This window comes from Eulemur rufifrons, chromosome 9, assembly GCF_041146395.1.
Source record: "Eulemur rufifrons isolate Redbay chromosome 9, OSU_ERuf_1, whole genome shotgun sequence".
In the NCBI taxonomy this organism is placed as follows: Eukaryota; Metazoa; Chordata; class Mammalia; order Primates; family Lemuridae; genus Eulemur; species Eulemur rufifrons.
The window spans coordinates 50,735,699-50,754,764 of NC_090991.1; the positions used below are offsets into that span (position 1 = coordinate 50,735,699).

General features: G+C 50.5%; 1 protein-coding gene, 3 non-coding genes and 1 pseudogene across 5 annotated transcripts; 3 read left to right on the forward strand and 2 right to left on the reverse strand.

Annotated features, from left to right (window-relative positions):
* Nucleotides 1-3,563: 3,563 nt before the first annotated feature.
* MRPL58 (mitochondrial ribosomal protein L58) lies at nucleotides 3,564-10,865 on the forward strand. Of its 2 annotated transcripts, none has more exons than XM_069481688.1 (6): nucleotides 3,564-3,759; nucleotides 7,230-7,266; nucleotides 9,320-9,379; nucleotides 9,920-10,002; nucleotides 10,098-10,267; nucleotides 10,533-10,865. In XM_069481688.1, exons 1-6 carry the CDS (start codon nucleotides 3,574-3,576, stop codon nucleotides 10,615-10,617), a joined length of 621 nt encoding a protein of 206 aa, XP_069337789.1. In that variant the 5' UTR covers nucleotides 3,564-3,573; the 3' UTR covers nucleotides 10,618-10,865. The 2 variants fall into 2 exon arrangements, with proteins under 2 accessions (XP_069337789.1, XP_069337787.1); XM_069481686.1 differs by having other exon boundaries at nucleotides 10,538-10,865.
* LOC138391976 (small ribosomal subunit protein uS8-like) lies at nucleotides 4,626-5,246 on the reverse strand (annotated as a pseudogene).
* A 3,555-nt stretch (nucleotides 10,866-14,420) lies between the features above and the next one.
* On the forward strand, nucleotides 14,421-14,493 carry TRNAR-CCU (transfer RNA arginine (anticodon CCU)). Its single transcript has one exon. It is a non-coding gene; the product is annotated as a tRNA-Arg (tRNA).
* A 405-nt stretch (nucleotides 14,494-14,898) lies between these two features.
* On the reverse strand, nucleotides 14,899-14,971 carry TRNAR-CCU (transfer RNA arginine (anticodon CCU)). Its single transcript has one exon. It is a non-coding gene; the product is annotated as a tRNA-Arg (tRNA).
* Nucleotides 14,972-15,535: 564 nt separating this feature from the next.
* TRNAR-UCG (transfer RNA arginine (anticodon UCG)) lies at nucleotides 15,536-15,608 on the forward strand. Its single transcript has one exon. It is a non-coding gene; the product is annotated as a tRNA-Arg (tRNA).
* Nucleotides 15,609-19,066: the final 3,458 nt, after the last annotated feature.

The following is a 19,066-nucleotide window of genomic DNA, read 5'->3' on the forward strand; positions in this document are numbered from 1 at the left end:
CCCAAGCTTGGTTATCAGAGGCCCAGAGACACACCTGCGGGTTTGGGGCACCTTCAGGAGATCTGCCTTTGCCTCACGCTGCCAACCCCACCCAGCCCTCCTTGTACCAGCAGCCCCGTCCCGGCAGACGGCTCCAAAAGTGCAGGCGACCACTGAAGTCAGAGAAAAAAATGCTCCTAAATCTTTAGGGGGGGAGGGTCAGTTTCTTGCTGCCTTCTTCTCTCTCCTGTTTCCAGACAGAAAATGCAGCTCTGTGGAGCCCAGTCCCACCAGCCCTCACACCCTGCATCTGTGGCAAAGCTTCCAAATTCTTCCCTGGGAGGTGGACTCGGGCCAGCTGGCGCTGGGAGAAAAATGCAAGTTTCCCACCAACACTGCTTCCCTTACGCTCCCGCTCCCGAGGGAGCCCGGAACAGGTGTGGTATGGGGAGCCCGGCCCCAAACTTCTATGCTTCTACATCAACTAAACTGAGTGGGGGGGTTATGAGCGCAGCACGCAAGTGGCTGTCAGAGTCTCCAACTGGGTGGACAGCCCTGTGGTTAACACAAGGAGGAGTCACACCTGAGCAGCAAAGGAAGCGTTCTGTGGCCTGTATCCAGCGGCCCTGCTCTCCCTCAGCTATTAAACCCTGGGTACATTTTTCTGCCCCTTCTTCTCTTCTGATCACCACTTTGTCCTCGCTCGGCTGGCAGATACTCCCTGCTGCCTCTCCAGGGGCTTCTGCCCAGCTCTGCCCTCCTCCGAACTGGCTCCCTTCCCACTCCCAAGGCCCAACTCCAGCCCCTGCGGTGAGAGGAAACAGTAGGACAGACCTGCTTCTGCCCTCCCTGCAAACCTTGAGCTGAGAGCCAGGATGTGGCCCAGTTTCTAGGGGACCAGGCAAGCAAGAGGTGGTGGGGAAGGAAGAACCTTCCAGGAGGAAGGGGCAGCTTGGCCCACTCATTCATGCCATGACGCATCTTCTGTGCTGCCTGTCCCTTGGGGAAGGCAAGAGGGTCTGGAGAGAGCTGGTCAGACTGGATTTCCCACCCCAGTGCTGCAAAGAAAAAAGATAAGTCATCAGGTCTCTGAAAGAAAAAGAAAGTGCCCTCAAGAAGCCTCCATGCACTTTGCATCCCCTAGAAGCAGCTATATTTCTGTGCACGCTGACTTTGTGTCAGGCACTGTGTTGTGTTTTACACGTGTTTAATATCCTCAGCAACTTTATGAGGCAGCTATTAAATCTCTATTTTACTGATGAGTATGCAGAGGCTTAGAAATTAAGCAATTCAAGGTCACATAGAAATATTTGAACTCAGGCCTGACCAGTTCCACCATGCCTCACTGCACGCTCCCTATTTCCACATGAGTTTGAAGAGGCCGTCTAACCCAGGGCACTCCAGAGAAGAAAGGGGAACCATGTGGCCCCTTCACATGGGAGTGGTTCCCCAACACACAGGCTACAGAGAAGGGCTGGGGTCTGCAAACTCCTCAGCTGCCAGGAATGGGTAGTGATTCTTTATCCTTTCTTCCCTTCCTTCCTCTCTCCCCCATGAATGTCCCCTCTTCCTGAAGCACCATCTCAGCCTATGGAGGACCAAGGAGGGTAAGGAGAAGGCTGGCTTCCACCTTTCTGGGGGAACAGGTGGCCCCTCTCAGGCCTGTTTCTCCCAGAAGGCCCCCATTCTGGATGGTTCCCGGCAGCAGTAAGTGAGAGGAGCTTGCCAGCTGCTCTTCCCCTCACCCCAGGGCAGCTTGTCTCATTCTATCCTCTACCCACCTCCTCTCCCAGAATCCAGGCCACCAGATGGCCTGAGCAGTCTGTGTTTATTTGGGCCATGGAAACCTGCAGTGTTCTTTTCCTGTTTCCCTGGGTCAGATGCAGGGCTGGAGCCCAGCCTCAGAACAGTGATGCCATGAATGGTTCTGACTTTATTAGTCATAATCCCTTAGCCCTCAACCTGAGTGCCTGGCTTTGCTCCCCTGAGCAGCTCATTCCAGTCACCATGGAGATGCCTCTGTTCCCTCTGAGGTCTTGGGACTAAGTCAGACAGGGAGGAACCCGGGAGACATTCCTTCCAGAGGGAGCCCAAAAAGAGTATGTCAACTGCCATCCTCTTCCTAGTTTGAGCTTACAAAGCAAGTGCCTGGCAAGTGGTTTATTCCCTCCTAAAGACTCGGGCACATCAATGATGCTGAGATGGTAAAGCCTTGACTTGATGACAATCTCCTGTTTCAATCAGCCAGCATCCCCAGGGGTATATTTTTCTAGGTAATTACTCTTTTTCCTAAAAATAGAACTCTTCATTAAGAAGCAACCGCTAGTACTACTAATAATCCCTAGCATGTATTGAGCTCTGTTTCCATTTACCACACTGCCTCTCAACAAAGTAACTTAACTGAGGTTTAGCTGTTGGGAGGGTGGGGGCGCGACGGCCCCACGTTTTGCAAACCTTTCATTGTGTAAGGGCCTCCCGCTCCCACTGTCTGGTATTTCTGATGCAGAGCAGCTGGGTATAAACCATCGCACACCTGCCGGTGGGAACAGGATTTGCTTACAGGCTGCCTTGTAAAAAGAGCCTGAAGTTCCCCAAACCAGCTCTACCAGAACTCAACTTGCAAAAACACATTCCCATAGAATTCATTTTATCCATATTTGTAGAGTGTCCACGACGTGCCATGTTCTGGGTGCTCAGGATACAGCAGTGAGCCGGTGCCCTCCTGGAGTTTATATTCTGGCCAGAAGACAGGCAATTTAATTAGATAATTAAGATTGAGCAGCTGGGTGCGGTGGCTCAAGCCTGTAATCCTAGCACTCTGGGAGGCCGAGGTGGGAGGATCACTCCAGGTCAGGAGTTCGAGACCAGCCTGAGCAAGAGTGAGACCCCCCCCCCGCACCCCAGCTCTACTAAAAAACTAGAAAGAAATTATCTGGACAACTAAAAATATATAGAAAAAATTAGCTGGGCATGGTGGCACATGCCTGTAGTCCTAGCTACTCGGGAGGCTGAGGCAGTGGGATCGCTTAAGCCCAGGAGTCTGAGGTTGCTGTGAGTTAGGCTGATGCCATGGCACTCTAGCCCTCTAGCCAGGGCAAAAGAGTGAGACTCTGTCTCCAAAAAAAAAAAAAAAAATATATATATATATATATATATATACACACACACACATATATATATATATATATTGAGTGATTAGAGAAAAGAAGAAAACAAGATAATGTAGAGCAGGGTAAAGGGGATGGGGAGCGCGGGGCGGGCAGGCGGGCGGGCCTCGGGGGTTTGGGTGATGAGCGGTCCAGGAAGGGGGAACGGACTCTCATGAAAGGGCGAGCAGTGATGTTTCTGGGGGACACGAGATCCAGGGGTTCTTTTCACTAGGAGGCTCCTTCGGGAGCTCGCGGTCCTGCCGACGTCTTCCCCACGCCAGCCAGGCCTCCCGGAGGCGGCCGACCGGGGAGCATCGCCGGGAGTCCAGCTCACCGCCTCCCCTCTCGGGCCCAGAAGGCCCCGCGGAACCAAAGCCCGACTGCAGCGCGAGCTTGCGGACCGCGGGGAGGAGGCGCCAGCCGGAAGCGCCCCCGAGACCCGAACATGGCGGCCCTCAGATGCCTGCGCTGGGGCGTGAGCCGAGCCGGAGCCTGGCTGCTCCCGCCGCCTGCGCGCTGCCCGCGTCAGGCTCTGCACAAGCAGGTAGACGGCACCGAGTTCCAGAGCATCTACAGCCTGGACAAGCTCTACCCCGAATCCCAGGGCTCGGACACCGCATGGAAGGTCCCGGTGAGCCGAGAAGGGCAGGACGGAAGAGGCGTTCCTCCCGCAGCTGGGTGGTGTCCGGAAGCCGGGGGCCAACTGGCCGGGCGTGGAGCTTCGCCAAAGGGGCCGCGGCTCTCGGAACGGGATGGTCGCCGCAGGAGGGGGCTGGGACTGCAGGGCATCGGGGCGCCAGGTGTGGCTCGAGATGTGTAGAAGCGGGGAACGTCCGCTGGATATGCTTCTTTCAAGGCTAGCACTTTTTCCGCGTTTGTCTCCTGACCCTCAGGATTCTTGTCCCAAAGGAAAATACGGGCATTCTGGCCGTCCAAAGTAGACAATAAAGGCCGGAGGCTGCCAAGCTGTTTGCTACCTTTTGGGACGTTACACTGTCTGTTGAACGTAGTAACCCCAGGCTGCCTGAGAAAACAGGGCTTCTCCTTCGTACCTCCAGATGCATGTATTTAGCCCGCTGTGTGCAGGCACTATATCAGGGCCCCAGATCCATTAAGCTTCCACCTGCAGGACTGGAAGAGAATACTCATTCATTCACCCACTCATTCAACAAACGTCTATTGAAAGCATGCTGTGCACACCGTGCTAGGCTGGGGGGCTAGAGTATCGAAAAAATAAAAAGCCTGATACTTGTGGAACTTATATTCTAGTGGAAAGAGACAGGCAATAAGTAAAGTAAGTAATTAGAATGTGTGAGGTGGTACTTTGGAGAAAATAAAGCCCAGAAGGAAGAAGGAGTGCCGGAGGTAGGGAGTAGGGTTGCAGTTTTAAGTAGGATGGTCTGGGAAGGCCTCAGTGAGGTGGTGATATTTAAGTCAAGACCTACAAGAAGCAAGACAACAAGCCATGAAAATAGTGGGGAGGGCAGTGCAACAACCTTAAGGCAGTAGCCGGCTTGACTGGTGTGGCTGAGCAGGGGAGTCAGGTGAAGCTAACGAGGAGAGGGATGGCTGGGGAAAGGCCTGTTTCTAGGGCTCACTGGCCTTCAGCCTTTCCTCTTTATGCAAGGGAGATCTATTCGAGGGTTTGAGGCAGAAGACTTAGTTTTACAAGGATTACGCTTTTTTTTTTTCCATTGAGGCATTTTATTTGTAAGTATATATTACATCCCCAGAAAAAGATTCTCAGAGTTTTCCCTCTTGTGTGTTTTCATCTTGCTTCTTCATGACCTGTGATGCCAGCTGAAGTTGTCAGTACGATGAAACCAAACTGATGGGATGGGAGCAGATTATTCTGCCATTTTCTAGATCTTTGAGTTGCACATCAAATCTGGGGCTCTTCACTCCACACTTGTTTAACCTGCCTGTGAGGTTCACAACAATTTTTTCAGCTCTGTGCTCATGAGTGATTTCAGATTTGCCAGTGTAACCATGCTTCATCATCAGTTAGCAACCAGATGATGACTTTGGAGTACAGCCAAATAAGAATCTGGCATTGCCTCTTTTTGCAACATTGTTGATGCTTTTGAGAACATCAGGCAGGATATCCACGCATACCATTATGGCATCACGGAAAGATGAGGGAAAGAGGACAGGAGGGGAGAACAAATAGAGTTCTACAAGGATCACTGCAGAGAGCAGACTGGAGATTGCCAAGAGCAGGGAGGCAAGTTAGGAGATTGCAACAGTGCAAGCAAGAGATGACAAGCAGAGTGGAGGCAATGGGAGTCATGAGAATTGGTCAGATCCTAGACATATTTTGGAGGGAAAACCTACAGGATTTGCTAATGGATCAGATGTGAGAAGTGAGAATGGAGAGAAATTGAAGTCTGGGGCCTTGAGCAATGGAAGGATTGAGTTGCCATGAACTGAGACAAGCGAGTGGCAATAACGTTCTTTTGTCTGTTGATTCATTCAACAAAAAGTTTACTGTGAACTACATGTCAAGCACTGTTTCAAGCATAGCAGATACAGCCAAGATAAACAAAACAGACAGAATCTCTTCTTCTTACATTCTAGTGGAAGGAGCAGACAGTAAAAAAAAAAAAAAAATGGGGGTAGGGCAGGCACGGTGGCTTATGCCTGTAATCCTAGCACTTTGGGAGGCCAAGGCAGGAAGATCAATTGAGCCCAGGAGTTTCAGACCAGCCTGAGCAAGAGGGAGACTCCTTCTCTACAAAAAATAGAAAAATTAGCCAGGTGTAGTAACATGCACCTGTAGTTCCAGCTATTCAGGAGCCTAAGGCAGGAGAATCACTTGAGTCCAGGAGTTTGAGGTTGCAGTAAGCTATGATGATGTCACTGCACTCTATCCTAGGCAACAGAGTGAGACTTTATCTCCAAAAAAAAAAAGGGAGGGGGGGGGGAACATTGGGTATTGAGAAGTAGTATAATGAATAGAAGGGTGCTGCCACAGAGAGTGCCAGGAGCCACTTCAGATTGTCAGTAAGAGAATCCTCTTGGAGGAAGCTTGAGGTTTGAGGCATCCATCAGGTGTCTGAGAGGAGACATCAAGTAGCAGTGAATATGGGTCTGGAGCTGAGGAAAGAGGCTTGAGTTTGAGCCAGAAAGTTGGGAACCAAAAATATGGAGGATATTTTCATCCACATAGATGAGTGAAGTGTTTAGGGAAAGAAAGAGTAGAAAGAGAGAAGAAAAAGGATTTCTGAAGCATGTCATTGTTTAAAAGTTGCAAGGAGCTAGCAAAGGAGAGTGAGAAGGAATCATAGGGAGGGAAGGGGAAACTGGGAGAGCATAGGTCAGAGGAAGGGGAAGAACATGCTTCAGGAAGGAGGGCGTGGCCCGTGGTCTTCAGTGCTGTAGAGGTGGAGTAGGGTGAGGGGTTCACCCTCAAATAATTCTAAGATAAAAGGGATGAAGGCAGCCAGAGGGGGCACACACGAGGATACTTTGAGCTTGGAGAGCCAGGAAAACTTCAGAAGGAGTGGTGTTTGCACTGGGCCTTGTGGACATGAGGTTTTAAGGCCAAAGGGCATCGCTGCTGGAGGAAAAACTAGGGAGGGAGGTGGAGGTGAGGAGTCCTGAGGTGAGTCCTGAGTCCTGAGTCCTAGTTCAGTTTGACACAAACACTCAGCGCAGATGTACCGGTCATTCACTGTTCAAGGCAGGCTGCCTCTGTGCAAGCCTCCTGTGGCCTTGGAAGAAACGGTGGCCTGCCAGATTGGCTGCTCCAGGTTGGCAGAGGATGTTGTTGCTTTTGGAGCCTCCCTGAGGCATGTGCACTGTGGCTCCCCGACTCTCACCATCCCCCTCCCCGAGCCAGGCCTTGATAGTGCCTGACACTAGCTAAGGCCAGGGCAGGGAAGGCTGGAGACATCAGTTCCATTTTGCTAAAGGAGTGTTTGTGAGGTGGTACTTCTGGAGTCTGGGGAAGCTTTTTCTGTCATTCTGATATGATTTTGCTGGGGATTTGAAAATAGTAATGTGCTACATTTGTGTCGAGGGTTTACATCATTTCTTTTGTTGCCATGGACCAGTTAGGAACAAATGATACTTATTTGACACTGTGACATTCTGTTACAGGATGACGCAGAGCAAGCCAACAATGACATCCCTCTAGGTAAGTAATTTTGGATTTTCTTAATCAGTCTGTTCCTTCACCCCTCACACATTCCTTCCAGATCACTCCAGCCCAATTAAAGAGATTACCTCTGGGTGTGTGAAAGTGGAGTCTTTGCAGCATTGTGTACAATAGCAAATACATGATGGCGTAGCCCCTCGTGGAGTTCTGTGTAGTGTGCCACACGCATGGAGAGCTCTTGATGTTCTCATGGCATGAGCAATCTTTACGGTAGATGAACTGATTGTTATAGGAAAAAAGGAAGGTATAGGAGAGTATATAAGCTACCATTTGTGTTTTACTTATCTATATCTCTGAAATAAATATCTCTCTATAATCTGTGTGTGTGTATGTAAATCTATATATATCTGAAAGGATATACAAAAACCTGGATAGAGTGACTGCCTTGGGAAGTGGAGACAAAAGACAAACCTGGTGGCTAGGGCACAGGAGTGGAGGTTTCTCCATGTAAACCATTTGCATAACTTTAAAACTTTGTACCTGTCAAGCATAGGCAAGGCCTAACAGTTGTGGCCTTTAAAGAAACAATGAGCCTTTTTACATTCGGAGAGTGTATGGCTTCCATAGACAGTGAAAGGAAGAGTAGCCAAAGGTGCTGGCTCCCGGTCCCTGCTCAGGGTGACACTGAAAGAGACCAGATGACTGCAGCACAAGGGACAGGAAACCCTGCAGTTTTATAGCTTGCAGCTGTGCTGGGGAGGAGACAGAAAGAGTCTTATCACAACTCAAGGTGAAGAGATACAAAGAGAAGTGACTCATGCCAGCCTCCTGGGAGATGGGCAGATGGGTGGGCAGTGGCCTTGTGGTAGCCCCTCGCCAGGCTCCCACGCTCTCATTCACCACAAGGCGTCTGTTCCCGTGAAGACTTAGATCGGTCGCAGTTCAAGCCTTTCCCCTGTGGCCTGTGTGGCTACATGCAGGGTTGCCAGGGCACCATGTGGAACCATTCCCCTACAGTACCATGTGCATTTGTTACCTAAGTCAGAAAAAGGATTTAATTTGACTTTTCCAGAGGAGGAAAGCCTCTCAGTAGCAGTCTGAGATGGGTCACCACTGCTTTCTGCCACCATGGTGCCACCACAGTTCTTTGCCACCCAGACCTCTTGTGCTTCACCATCTAGTCTTCTGGAATTTTTTCACTACCATGCCTTCCCTACTTTCCTCAGACATCACTTGCCCTTGATTTTGGTTTTGCCATCTGTGAGTAATCTCTGGCTTTACTGATCTGAATGTTACATTAATGTACATACAGTCTATACAGTCGGCTCTCTGTGTCCACGGGTTCCATGTCCGTGCATTCAACCAACTGTGGATTGAAAATATTTGAGGACAAAAAAAGGGATGGTTATATCTGTACTGAGCAGGTACAGACTTTTCTCTTGTCATTATTCCCTAAACAATATAGTATAACAACTATTTATGTAGTGTTTACACTGTATTAGGTATTATAAGTAATCTAGAGATGATTTAAAATATGTGGGAAGATATGCATAGGTTATATGTAAATATTATTCCATTTTATACCAGGGGCTGTGGATTTTAGGATCCGTAGAGGTTCTAGAACCAATCGTCCATGGATACAGAGGGACGACTGTATATATTAATAAAAGGCATTGAAAAGCCTGGCATGGTGGCTCATGCCTATAAATCCCAGCACTTGGGAGGCCAAGGTAGTGGGATTGCTTGAGCCCAGGAGTTCAAGACCACCTTAGACAACATATCGAGATCCCCAACTCTACAAAAATTAAAAAAAAAAAATAGCCGGGCATAGTCATGCACACCTATAGCCCCAGCTGCTGGGGAGGGTGAGGCGGGAGGATCACTCGAGCCCAGGAGTTCAAAGCTGCAGTGAGCTATGATCACACCACTGCACTCCAACCTGGGCAACAGAGCGAGACCCTATCTGGAAAAAAAAAGAGTCACCAAAAGAGAGATGTGTAATAGGGACAGTTATGGTGATAGGACATTAGCAGTGTGCACATTTTGCCATGGGATGATCAGTTTTTTGTGTGCGCATTCTTCTGTTTCACAGATCGCTTGACAGTATCTTACTGCCGGAGTAGTGGTCCTGGGGGACAGAACGTTAACAAAGGTACGGGCGCCTCATTGCTTGCTTTTGCTTTAAGACTCAGCTGGGGGATGGGCCTGAGGAGGTCTGTGTTTATGTTCATATAGAATAAAGGGATTTTTCAGCAGAAGCTTAAATACTGCCAGCTTATAATAATCCTCTTTATTCTTTTGAATGTGGTCTGATTCTCAGATGCTCAGCTGTGGGTTGCTAGGACTAGGATTGGCTATGGGTCTAAACAAAGAGAAATCACAGTGTGAGCTGGCAGCCAGCTCCAAGAATAGGTTTCCTTCATTCTGGTGGGACTTGTTCTCCCCATTCTTTTCAGCACCCAGTAAAACTGTAAGAGAAGCACTGGACACGTGGTTACTAGAAGTCTATTTTTGTCCAAAAGTGCCTCAGTATCTTTGCAGGCTTGTTCCATGGCCAACTTTGACATAGGCTAGAAGGTACATGGCTGGGTGTCTGGCCTCGCTTTGTTTCAGGGTGGTCACTGTTCACCTCGGTGCTGAGACATCCTGAGAGTCCAAGTGACCAGAGCGTCCTTCTGTCCTTCATCCACAGTGAATTCCAAGGCGGAAGTCAGGTTCCATTTGGCGACCGCGGACTGGATCGCAGAGCCCGTGCGGCGGAGGATCGCCATCTCGGTAACCACCACCGTCCCTTTCTTTCCTTAGAAATCCCTCGGTGACTTTTAAACATTCACCCTGTAGGACTAGGATTCTTCCTTTGTTCTCTGCAGCATAAAAATAAGATCAACCGGGCAGGAGAGTTGATACTCACCTCTGAAAGCAGCCGCTATCAGTTCCGCAATCTGGCAGATTGCCTACAGAAAATTCGAGACATAATCGCTGAGGCCAGCCAGACACCCAAGGAGCCATCCAAAGAAGATGCTAAACTTCAGAGAATCAGGTATCAGAAAATGCCCTAAGCTGCTACAAACCGGTTTGCGTAGCGAGAGTCTGCACAGGTAAAGAAGGAGGCCGGTAAAGGCCAAGACCTGCCAATAGGCAGGTGAGACGCCCCAGCAGGAGGAGAGCACCCGGCCCTGGAGTGGGGGTTGTGAGCTGGCGTCTGCTGGCGGCTGCTCTGCTTCCCGCAGAGCTCCCAGCACCTCTCACCACTTTGAAAAGCACTGATTGGGCATCTGGGCTAATTGCGGCCTTTTTGTTTTCAGGATAGAAAACATGAATCGGGAAAGGCTAAGACAGAAGAGAATTCATTCCACCATAAAGACGAGCAGGAGAGTAGACATGGACTGAAATTACCGGCAGCTGGCAAAGACCAGGCTTCAGGGCGTCCGGGCAGCTGCAGCAGGGATGCCTTTAACACTGTGTGGAGATTTCTTTGTTTTTGCTGTTAGTGCTTGTCTGTAACATTGGCGCCATCACAGGAATGTTCACTGGGAGTGAGAGTTACAGGCACTAGTTGCAAAGGTCTTTATAGGCAATTACCATATTTTCAAACCTGAATTATCCACCTACTGTATTAGTTACAATAAAATTCTAGGCTCTTGGGCTTCCCTGTTCATTCAGAATGCCTCCGAACGGAACTCCTGCCTTTTCTCCCAGTTGCAGTGCCTCACAGTTATTGACCCCGCACTGACTGTGTATCACGGCGCGGGGGAAACAGGAAGGGGTTCTGGTGTCTGCCCTCAAAGACCACACAGCCAGGAAGGAGGGCTGAGACACAGGAGTGAGAGGGGACGAGGACATGCCATTTGAAGGGAATAATATGAATACAGGAGACAGAAAAGAGGCTGACGTGGAGGAGGGGCCGAGGGAGCCAGCAGTACTGAATGGCGGGTTTGTGCAGGGGGCTGGGAGGGAAGCCTGGAGAGAGACAGAGGCTTGATGCGGACAGCCTCGAATTCGAGTTAAGGAGTTTAGATGTTAAGAAACATGGTAACAGAAAGCCGCGGAGGATCTTGAGTGGGAAGGAGTATTGTGTGTTAGGTGCCGTATTGGGCAGTGGGGTTTTAAAGGCAGGAAGAGTAAGTTGGAAGGAGATTTTTGCCATCCCTTGGGCACGGGAAGAGCATGCAGGCTAGCATATCAGCAGTAGATTGCTGTGGCATGGGGTGAATTTCTCATGCTGTTCTCTATTCTTTCGGTCTAGTTCTCTCATTTAGCAAATGCTCCATTGTGATGCTCTAAATTCAAGAGAATGAACCGTAGCAGTCTATACACTTTATGTGAGCAGAGACTTACCATTCACGTGAGTCTAAACAAGGGGAAGAAGTCATTTATAAATGACTTTTATAAAACACAAAAGGTATGTAAGATGTGGTCCCTGTCCTCCAGGGACTCAGGGCCTAGGAGGCAGCTGAGGCCCATATGCAGGAACTGCAACGTTACTTAGTTCATTCAGTCATTCAGCGAACCCTGGGTGAGGTGGTGAGGAGTTGGCAGTGAACAAAACAAAGTCCTTTCTTGCGGAGAATTGACATGCCATCAGGTGGTGATAAGAGCTGAGAAGAAAAATGGGTTACAGTAACACGACTTAAAGTATAGTAAATGATGTAAGAAAAGTCTCAGTAGATTGCAGGAGGCAGAGGAGCAACTAGTTGCAGCGGGAGGGTTGGGGAAGATGTACTTGAAGTGCTTGAGGTGGGCCCGAAGGAGGGGAGGAGCTGGCCGGGGGAGCAGGGTAAGAGCATGTCATCTGGAGGCTCCAGTGGTGGCCGAGCACAAGGCTAGGAAAATGCGGGCAACACCAAGGCCTGCCTGCAGCTGGGACAGGAAACGGATTGAGAGGATGGGCCCTGACGCCAGATTGCCCAGCCCAACTCCCGCCCCTCCACCACCCCCAGCTGCGGGACCTTGGGCAAACTACTTAACCTTGGTTTCCCCATCTATAAACTAGGGATGATGTTGTTAGTGCTGACTTTGTAGGGTTACTGTGGGATTTGCATGAATAAATAAGTGGTTAATGGCACTGAGCAAGTACTCCGAAAATGCTGGCCGTGGTTGCAGCCCAGCTTGACTGGAGCCCAGGGGACGAGGAGCTGAGAGATGGGTCTGCCACATTGAGTGGGAGCCAGATCCAGAGGGACTTACATGTGACAGCCAAGATGTTTAGACTTTCCTTTACAGGGGCTGTCGGGGCCCGGCGGGGGCGGGGACTAATTTGCCACGATAGGATGAGAAGTAGGTGTGGTTGTCAACTGACCCATGTGAGCAGTCAGGTACCAGTCTTGGAACTACGGCAGTGGCAACAGGGATGGGGAGGAAATACCGGATGCTGGAGGATTATGGGGACATAAAATTGGCCTGGGCGGCCTGGGAGCAGGGGTGTGACATAGGGTGATGCTATGTGTTGACACAGGAAAGTCACGAAGGGGAGTGGGCTTGGGAGGATGGCTGGGTGAGTGTGGCTTGCCCATGAGGAGGAGTGCCTGGTGGCGATGCTCAGGGCAGGGTATGAGCCGCAGAGCGGGAGTGAGGTGGGAGCTGGGAGATTCGGGACCCAGGGAGACAAGTGGACTCTTTGGAACGGATATGAGCAGCTGAGTGAGGCACGGCAGGGCCTGGGGCTTGCTTGGTTAGATGGGGCGGCAGGAAAGCAGAGCAGGCACCCTTGCAGTGGACCCTGGAGTGAGTGCTGAGCGCTGGGCCCAATAGGCTCTCTGAAGACATTGGCATGTGAAGGGACCTGGAGGGGAAGGAAAAGTAAGGAGAAACAAAAAAGGCTGGGGACAGAGAGTAGAGTCCATGCCTTTAAAAAGGCTAAGGGCAAAAGAACCAATACAGGTGACTCTCAAGGACACAATGAAAGAGGCCAGACTTTACAAAAGGGAAAGATGCCATTTGTATGGCATTCAAAACCAGGCAAAACTACTTTGTGGTGATGAGTCAGGCAAGTATTTACCTGGGGGAGGTGGCCATTGACCAGCGGGAGGCACAGCAGCCTTCCTGGGTGCTGGAAAGGTTCTGTGTCTTGACCTACCTAAGTGGCTGTCACGTGAGTACATACACATGTAAAGACGACTCGGGCTGCAGCATTAAGGTCTGTACCCTTTACTGCATGCAGGGTACACACAACAGACAATGCTTGTTTGTTTTTTGAGACAGGGTCTCCTGTTGTCCTGGCTAGAGTGCAGTGGCATCATCATAGCTCACTGCAACCTCAAACTCCTGGGCTCAAGTGATCCTCCTGCCTCAGCCTCCCCAGTAGCTGGGACTACGGTGCGAGCCACCACGCCCGGCTAATTAAAAAATTTTTTTTTTGTAGAGACGGGGTCTGGCTATGTTGCCTAGGCTGGTCTCCAACTCTTGGCCCCAAGTGATTGCCCCTCCCCGCCTCACGCCTTACAGGTGTGAGCCTCACCCCAGCCCAGAAAGACAAATTAATCAGCTGGAAGGAGAGCATCTTCAAGGCAGTAGGCTGGACCTAGGTGGGTTAAACTCTTCCTTCTTGCAGACTTTAAGGGAGGAAGGAGACAGGTTTTTGCTGACTCTACATTTTGTAGAGAGAAACAAAGAATGTCTCTAAGTCCCCTTGCCCCGCAATGATGCTGGGGGCGGATGGGCAGATCTCACAGCAGGCGCAGCGGGGGACAAACGCTGTCCTTGGCTGAAGTGCTGTCACATGTTTCAGATGCGCGTGGACTTTAACAATGGATTTTAAATGTAACATTTTAAAATGTTTATTCTTTTGTTTGTTTAATAGTTTTAAAGGAGAGAAATATTAGGGTGCAATGTCTATTTGGCTGACTTTTCTATGTATTCTATACCTGTGATATAATATATTAATATTTCTATTGTCAGGACTGGGAGGATTTGTCCCTCCTGGTTACGCTGTCGTGCCTGGGAAGACTGTCAGCGTGTGTTTCAGTGTTCATGACTAATACTGGTCTGTGCTTCTTCACTTCCCACACCACATTCTCCTAAAATTCTTGGATTTTCTATCAGGTCTCTAGAGGTGGACAAGAAGGAAGTGCCTGCCACCTCCACAGCCCCGAGCGGCCCCCAGACTCTGCGCCCCGGCCCCTCTGAAGCCTTCCCGGGTAGACCCGGGAGCAGCTGCCTATTAAAGGAGGAGATGCGGCAACCACGTGGCGCAGGCCCCAGTGGCCTAATGGATAAGGCACTGGCCTCCTAAGCCAGGGATTGTGGGTTCGAGTCCCACCTGGGGTAAGGAAAAAGCATTACTTTTGGATTATTTTTTCTCCCCTCTCTAAGACTCTGGAAGAGACCCCGATCCCGTGCGCGGGGTCCAGCAGGGTCTGTGCCCCGTCTCCGCCGAAGACCCTGAGTACCGCGCCAGCACTGACAGCCACGACCCGCGCGTCTCCCGAGTCGGGGACACGAGCAGCTTTCGCCCGTCAACTTCGAGGCTGGGACAGTATATGTCCGGAGGGTCGAAGGCGCAGAGGATTCCCAGGACACTGCAGCTGCGGCTGACAGGGCGGTCCCGGGCAGCCAAGCACGAACAACGTGCGGACACGCGGACTACGGAGGGACCTGCAGGACAGCGGGTGTGGGGTCGCAGCCCGCGGTCGTAGGTTCCCGGTGGCAAAAACTCGACGGAGACTCTGTCACCACCCCAGGTGGGACTCGAACCCACAATCCCTGGCTTAGGAGGCCAGTGCCTTATCCATTAGGCCACTGGGGCGCGATTACACGCATGTTCCACGTGGTCCGTGATAGCGCGTCCAGCCGCACGTGCCCAAGCACGGTGCCAACAGCGGCCGCGCCCAGGTCTCGGGGAGCCCGCGGGGCCACGCGAGACGAGTAAGAGCTCTTGGCGGCGCGCTGTAACGCGGAGGGGGGCGGGGGTTCCCGGAAAGGCGAAGCGCGCGGCCGGAGGTAGGGGACAGACACGAAGAAAGAACCACCGAACAGAGCTGGGTGGCAGATTGCTGCGCTCCGCTAAAGGACCCGCTCAAAAAGGACCCCACTTCAAAGGGACTCGAACTCTCAATCTTCCAATTCAAAGTCGGACGCCTTATCCGTCAGGCCACGAAGTCACAACACCAATTGTGATACAAAGCCTGGTTCAGGTGCCACAGTTCCGAGGCGGCGGCGCGGGCGGTTCGGCGGGAGCGGGCGGCGCGTGCTTAGCCACAGCATGCGTCACGGGCGCGGCGGAGTCTGACTCGGTACCATCCCAGAGTCGCGTCACCGCTGGAGTCTACTGATCACTAAGTGGGTCACCCAGAAAGGTTGGAAACCGGGAGACCGCGTGGCCTAATGGATAAGGCGTCTGACTTCGGATCAGAAGATTGAGGGTTCGAGTCCCTTCGTGGTCGAAACGTTTTAATCCGCACAATTGTCCTGCGACCGCAATCCCACAATCCTTGTCTCTTCCCTAATTTTACCCAACCCCGGACGTTTCCTTCCGGGGCCCGGAGCTAGGGGGCAGCCTCCGTCCAATCGGGTTTTGTGCCTGGGCGCTTTTGTGTGATGCCATTACGCAGCCCGTGGCATCACAGTTTAAGAGGCATATGATCGGGCGCGGCTTGCGCCAAGTTTTAGTGGCCTAATGGATAAGGCACTGGCCTCCTAAGCCAGGACTTGTGGGTTCGAGTCCCATCTGAGGTGAAGTAGCCTCCCCACCTGAGCTAAGCTCTTTCTAAAGAACAATTTTTAAGTAATTTTTTTGAAAGCCATCTATAAAGCAAACAATAAAAACCACCTCACACATTTTCTCTGTTTAATACCGTTTAACTACATTCTCTGCATGTCTCAGTTGTAATTAATTTTCCTTTTCTTCTTGATGAAGCCCAGCCACAATTTGATTAGGGTTTTGGGGTTTTGTTTTTTGCCCACTACACTTTGAAAGGTAAACCAATGTGAGGGCAAGTCGGGGCCCCATTTCCCGTTGCCTCTCTGAGCTGACACCCAGGAGTTCACCATCGCAGCACTCACCCCGTGCAAGTCCTCCGCCAGCTACCAACCCACAGGCAAATGGAACCGAGTGTGCTGTGTGTGAGTCGGTCTCTGTGAGGTTCAACTGCAGGCAAAACTCCAGCCCCTCGGCCCAAGCCAGGAGGGCTGGGGGCGCTGCCTGATGTGCTGCGAGGGGTGCAAGGAAGCACGTGTGTGCAAGCGTGTTTGGGCAGCGGCTGATAAACTGTCTTGGACCAGTCAGCGTCTGGCAGGGAGAAGATGGCACAATCCTACTGGGTAATCCGAGGAGCGCGTGGACACCTGTTCAGAAAGGGCAGGTGTAAGGAAACGTGAGGCCTGACGGAGGCGCCTGGGTGGGGCGCCAGCACCGTGGCCAGGAGATGCAGGGAAGGCAGGAGGTCCTGGAACCCTGGAGACGGGATTGTGCAGGGAGCTATGACTTCAGGTCAAGAGATGCAGAGAGTCCACAGCGACCTCGATATGGCAGGAGGGAGCAGGGGGAATAAACACCCCCTTCAGTTTCCTCTGCTCTCCAGCGACCATACATGGCCGGAAGCCAGAGGGCAGGGAGCCTGCTGCCTCCAACGGGGACAGTGGAGAGCAGGTCTGCAGGGTCAAAAGGAGCCACCTGGCATTCAGTTCCCAAGAAAATTTCCATATGCTCCTAGCCCCCCAACGACCCTGTGCAGGTAGGGGGATGACGGATGGACGGGCAGCAGGGAGGGAAAAGTGGGGAGAAAGTAGGCAGAATGAAGCTCTGCTGTTGGAAGTCAGAATTTGGGGTGGGAGCAGCTTCAGAAGCCTGGCTTGGGGAGCTGCTCACGTTCTGCTTTTTATTCCAGTGGGTGTGTTCCCCTTGTGAAAAATCAGAGATGTACACTTATGATGTTCTCACTTTCCTGTGCGTGGGGTTTTTTTTAAAAGTGTACTATTCTGGCCAGGGATAGTTGTTTTTTTAACTTGAAGACCTTAGCTCCTGGGGAGATATGGGTGGCTTTTGCAGGTTGAATACTTCACATTATGTGCAACATTTTGGGGTTTCTACATTTACTCGGGGAGAAGATATTGCTTCATCAGATTCTCAGAAGTCCTTGACTCAGAAAAGGTTAAAAACACTTTTTAAAAAAGTCGTTGTATTATACTTTTGTATAAGAAACAACAAAGCAAACCAGCCAAGTACAACGGACTTTTCCTCTCCCTTCTGCAGGGCCACCCACAATCCTTCCCCTCCTCTGCACCCCAAACCAGGCACCAAGTTTGATGGATGCTACTTTTAAGCTAGCTCTGCTGGCAAGTCCTGCCACTGCACAGCATCATGTCCCTGGCCTGGATCACAAGCCACACTCCAGCCCTGCCTCGATGGGACTTACACTCTATTAAGAGAGGACAGCAAACAAGTAAACAAGATGGTTTCAAAAGAAACTCAAGTAGTCAGAGAAGGGACATTTGGTCCAGCTCTAAATTATTGAAAGGGACCAACCACGTAAAAAGACCACCTAAAAAGAAGAGGCTTCTGGGCAGGAAACAGCAAAAATATCACCAACAATCCTCAGAAGACTTCTTCAGAGGCTGAAACACTACCCACTTCACATGTTCCCAGTTTACCGCTCCTTATTATGAGAAAGCTTCCAAAGGGCTCCCTCCAGTGCTGGGGATGCCCCCCTTTACAATACTCAAAGGACTCGTATTGGTGCTTTCCTTGGATGGCATGAATTCTAACCATGCTCCAAAAGTAAGCCGGATGGATTTTTGTCAAATTCTCCAGGTTTTCATTTGGCTGCTGTCGGAATGCCTAGAGCTTCAGTTGGTTGGCTGAGTGCCACTTCAGTGATTCAGCAGGCTGGGGGGTGCCAGGGGGATACTCACTTTTCTGTTTTGTACATTAAGACCTTCCGGCACAGCTACCACTGAACATCTTCGACCAATCCAATTGTTACAACGCAAGCAGCCCTACGTAGGATAGACGCCACCTTCCACCCACCCCCTACCCCCATAAACCAGGACTGAGCGCATGCACACTCTCCTCTGCTTATGTTAGACTATACCACTTTCTCAAAAGCTGGCAGCCATCGTTGTTCCTCTCCAGTAAAGTCCATCTGCAGTAGATGGTGGAAGTGTCATGAAGTTTTGGGCCTGTGCATGCTACCCTTTCCTAGGTAGGCTTTTCCTGCAGGATTTAAGCCATATCAAGTCAGATGTCTTTACTTAGATTACTTTCTATCATCTAGCAGCTAGGAAGACAAAAAAAAAAAAAAAAAAGATTCTATCTAGGAACTTCCCAGGTTATCTCATTTAATTCTCATTATAATCCTGATATTTGCAAATGAGAACAGTAAAGTCCTAAGACAGTAAACAATTAGTCTAAAATCAGCAATTAGGTGGTAGGCACACCAGGTCCTCTGACTTCAAGGGCAACGCTTTCTGCCACCTCACCTTCATACCTGTATTTCAGAAGACTGCTCACGAGTTCTGCTAACCATTGTAAATAGTTTAGTAGGTACTTTTAAAATTAGCTGATGAAGTTAAAATAATTTTCTATGTTCAAATACAAAAAGCTGGTCAGGGGCAGTGGCTCATACCTATGATCTCCATGCTTTGGGAGGCCGATGTGGGAGGATTGCTTGAGGCCAGGAGTTCAAGACCAGCTGGGCAATAGCAAGACCCCAACTGTACAGAAAGTAAAAAAATTAGCCAGGCATTGTGGTGCACACCTGTAGTCCCAGCTAAGGCAGGCTTGCTTGAGCCTAGGAGTTCAAGGCTACAGTGAGCAATGATCATGTCACTGCACTCCAGCCTGGGAGACAGAGTAAGACCCTATCTCAAAAAGGAAAAAAAAAAAAAAAAAAAAATGCTGTAA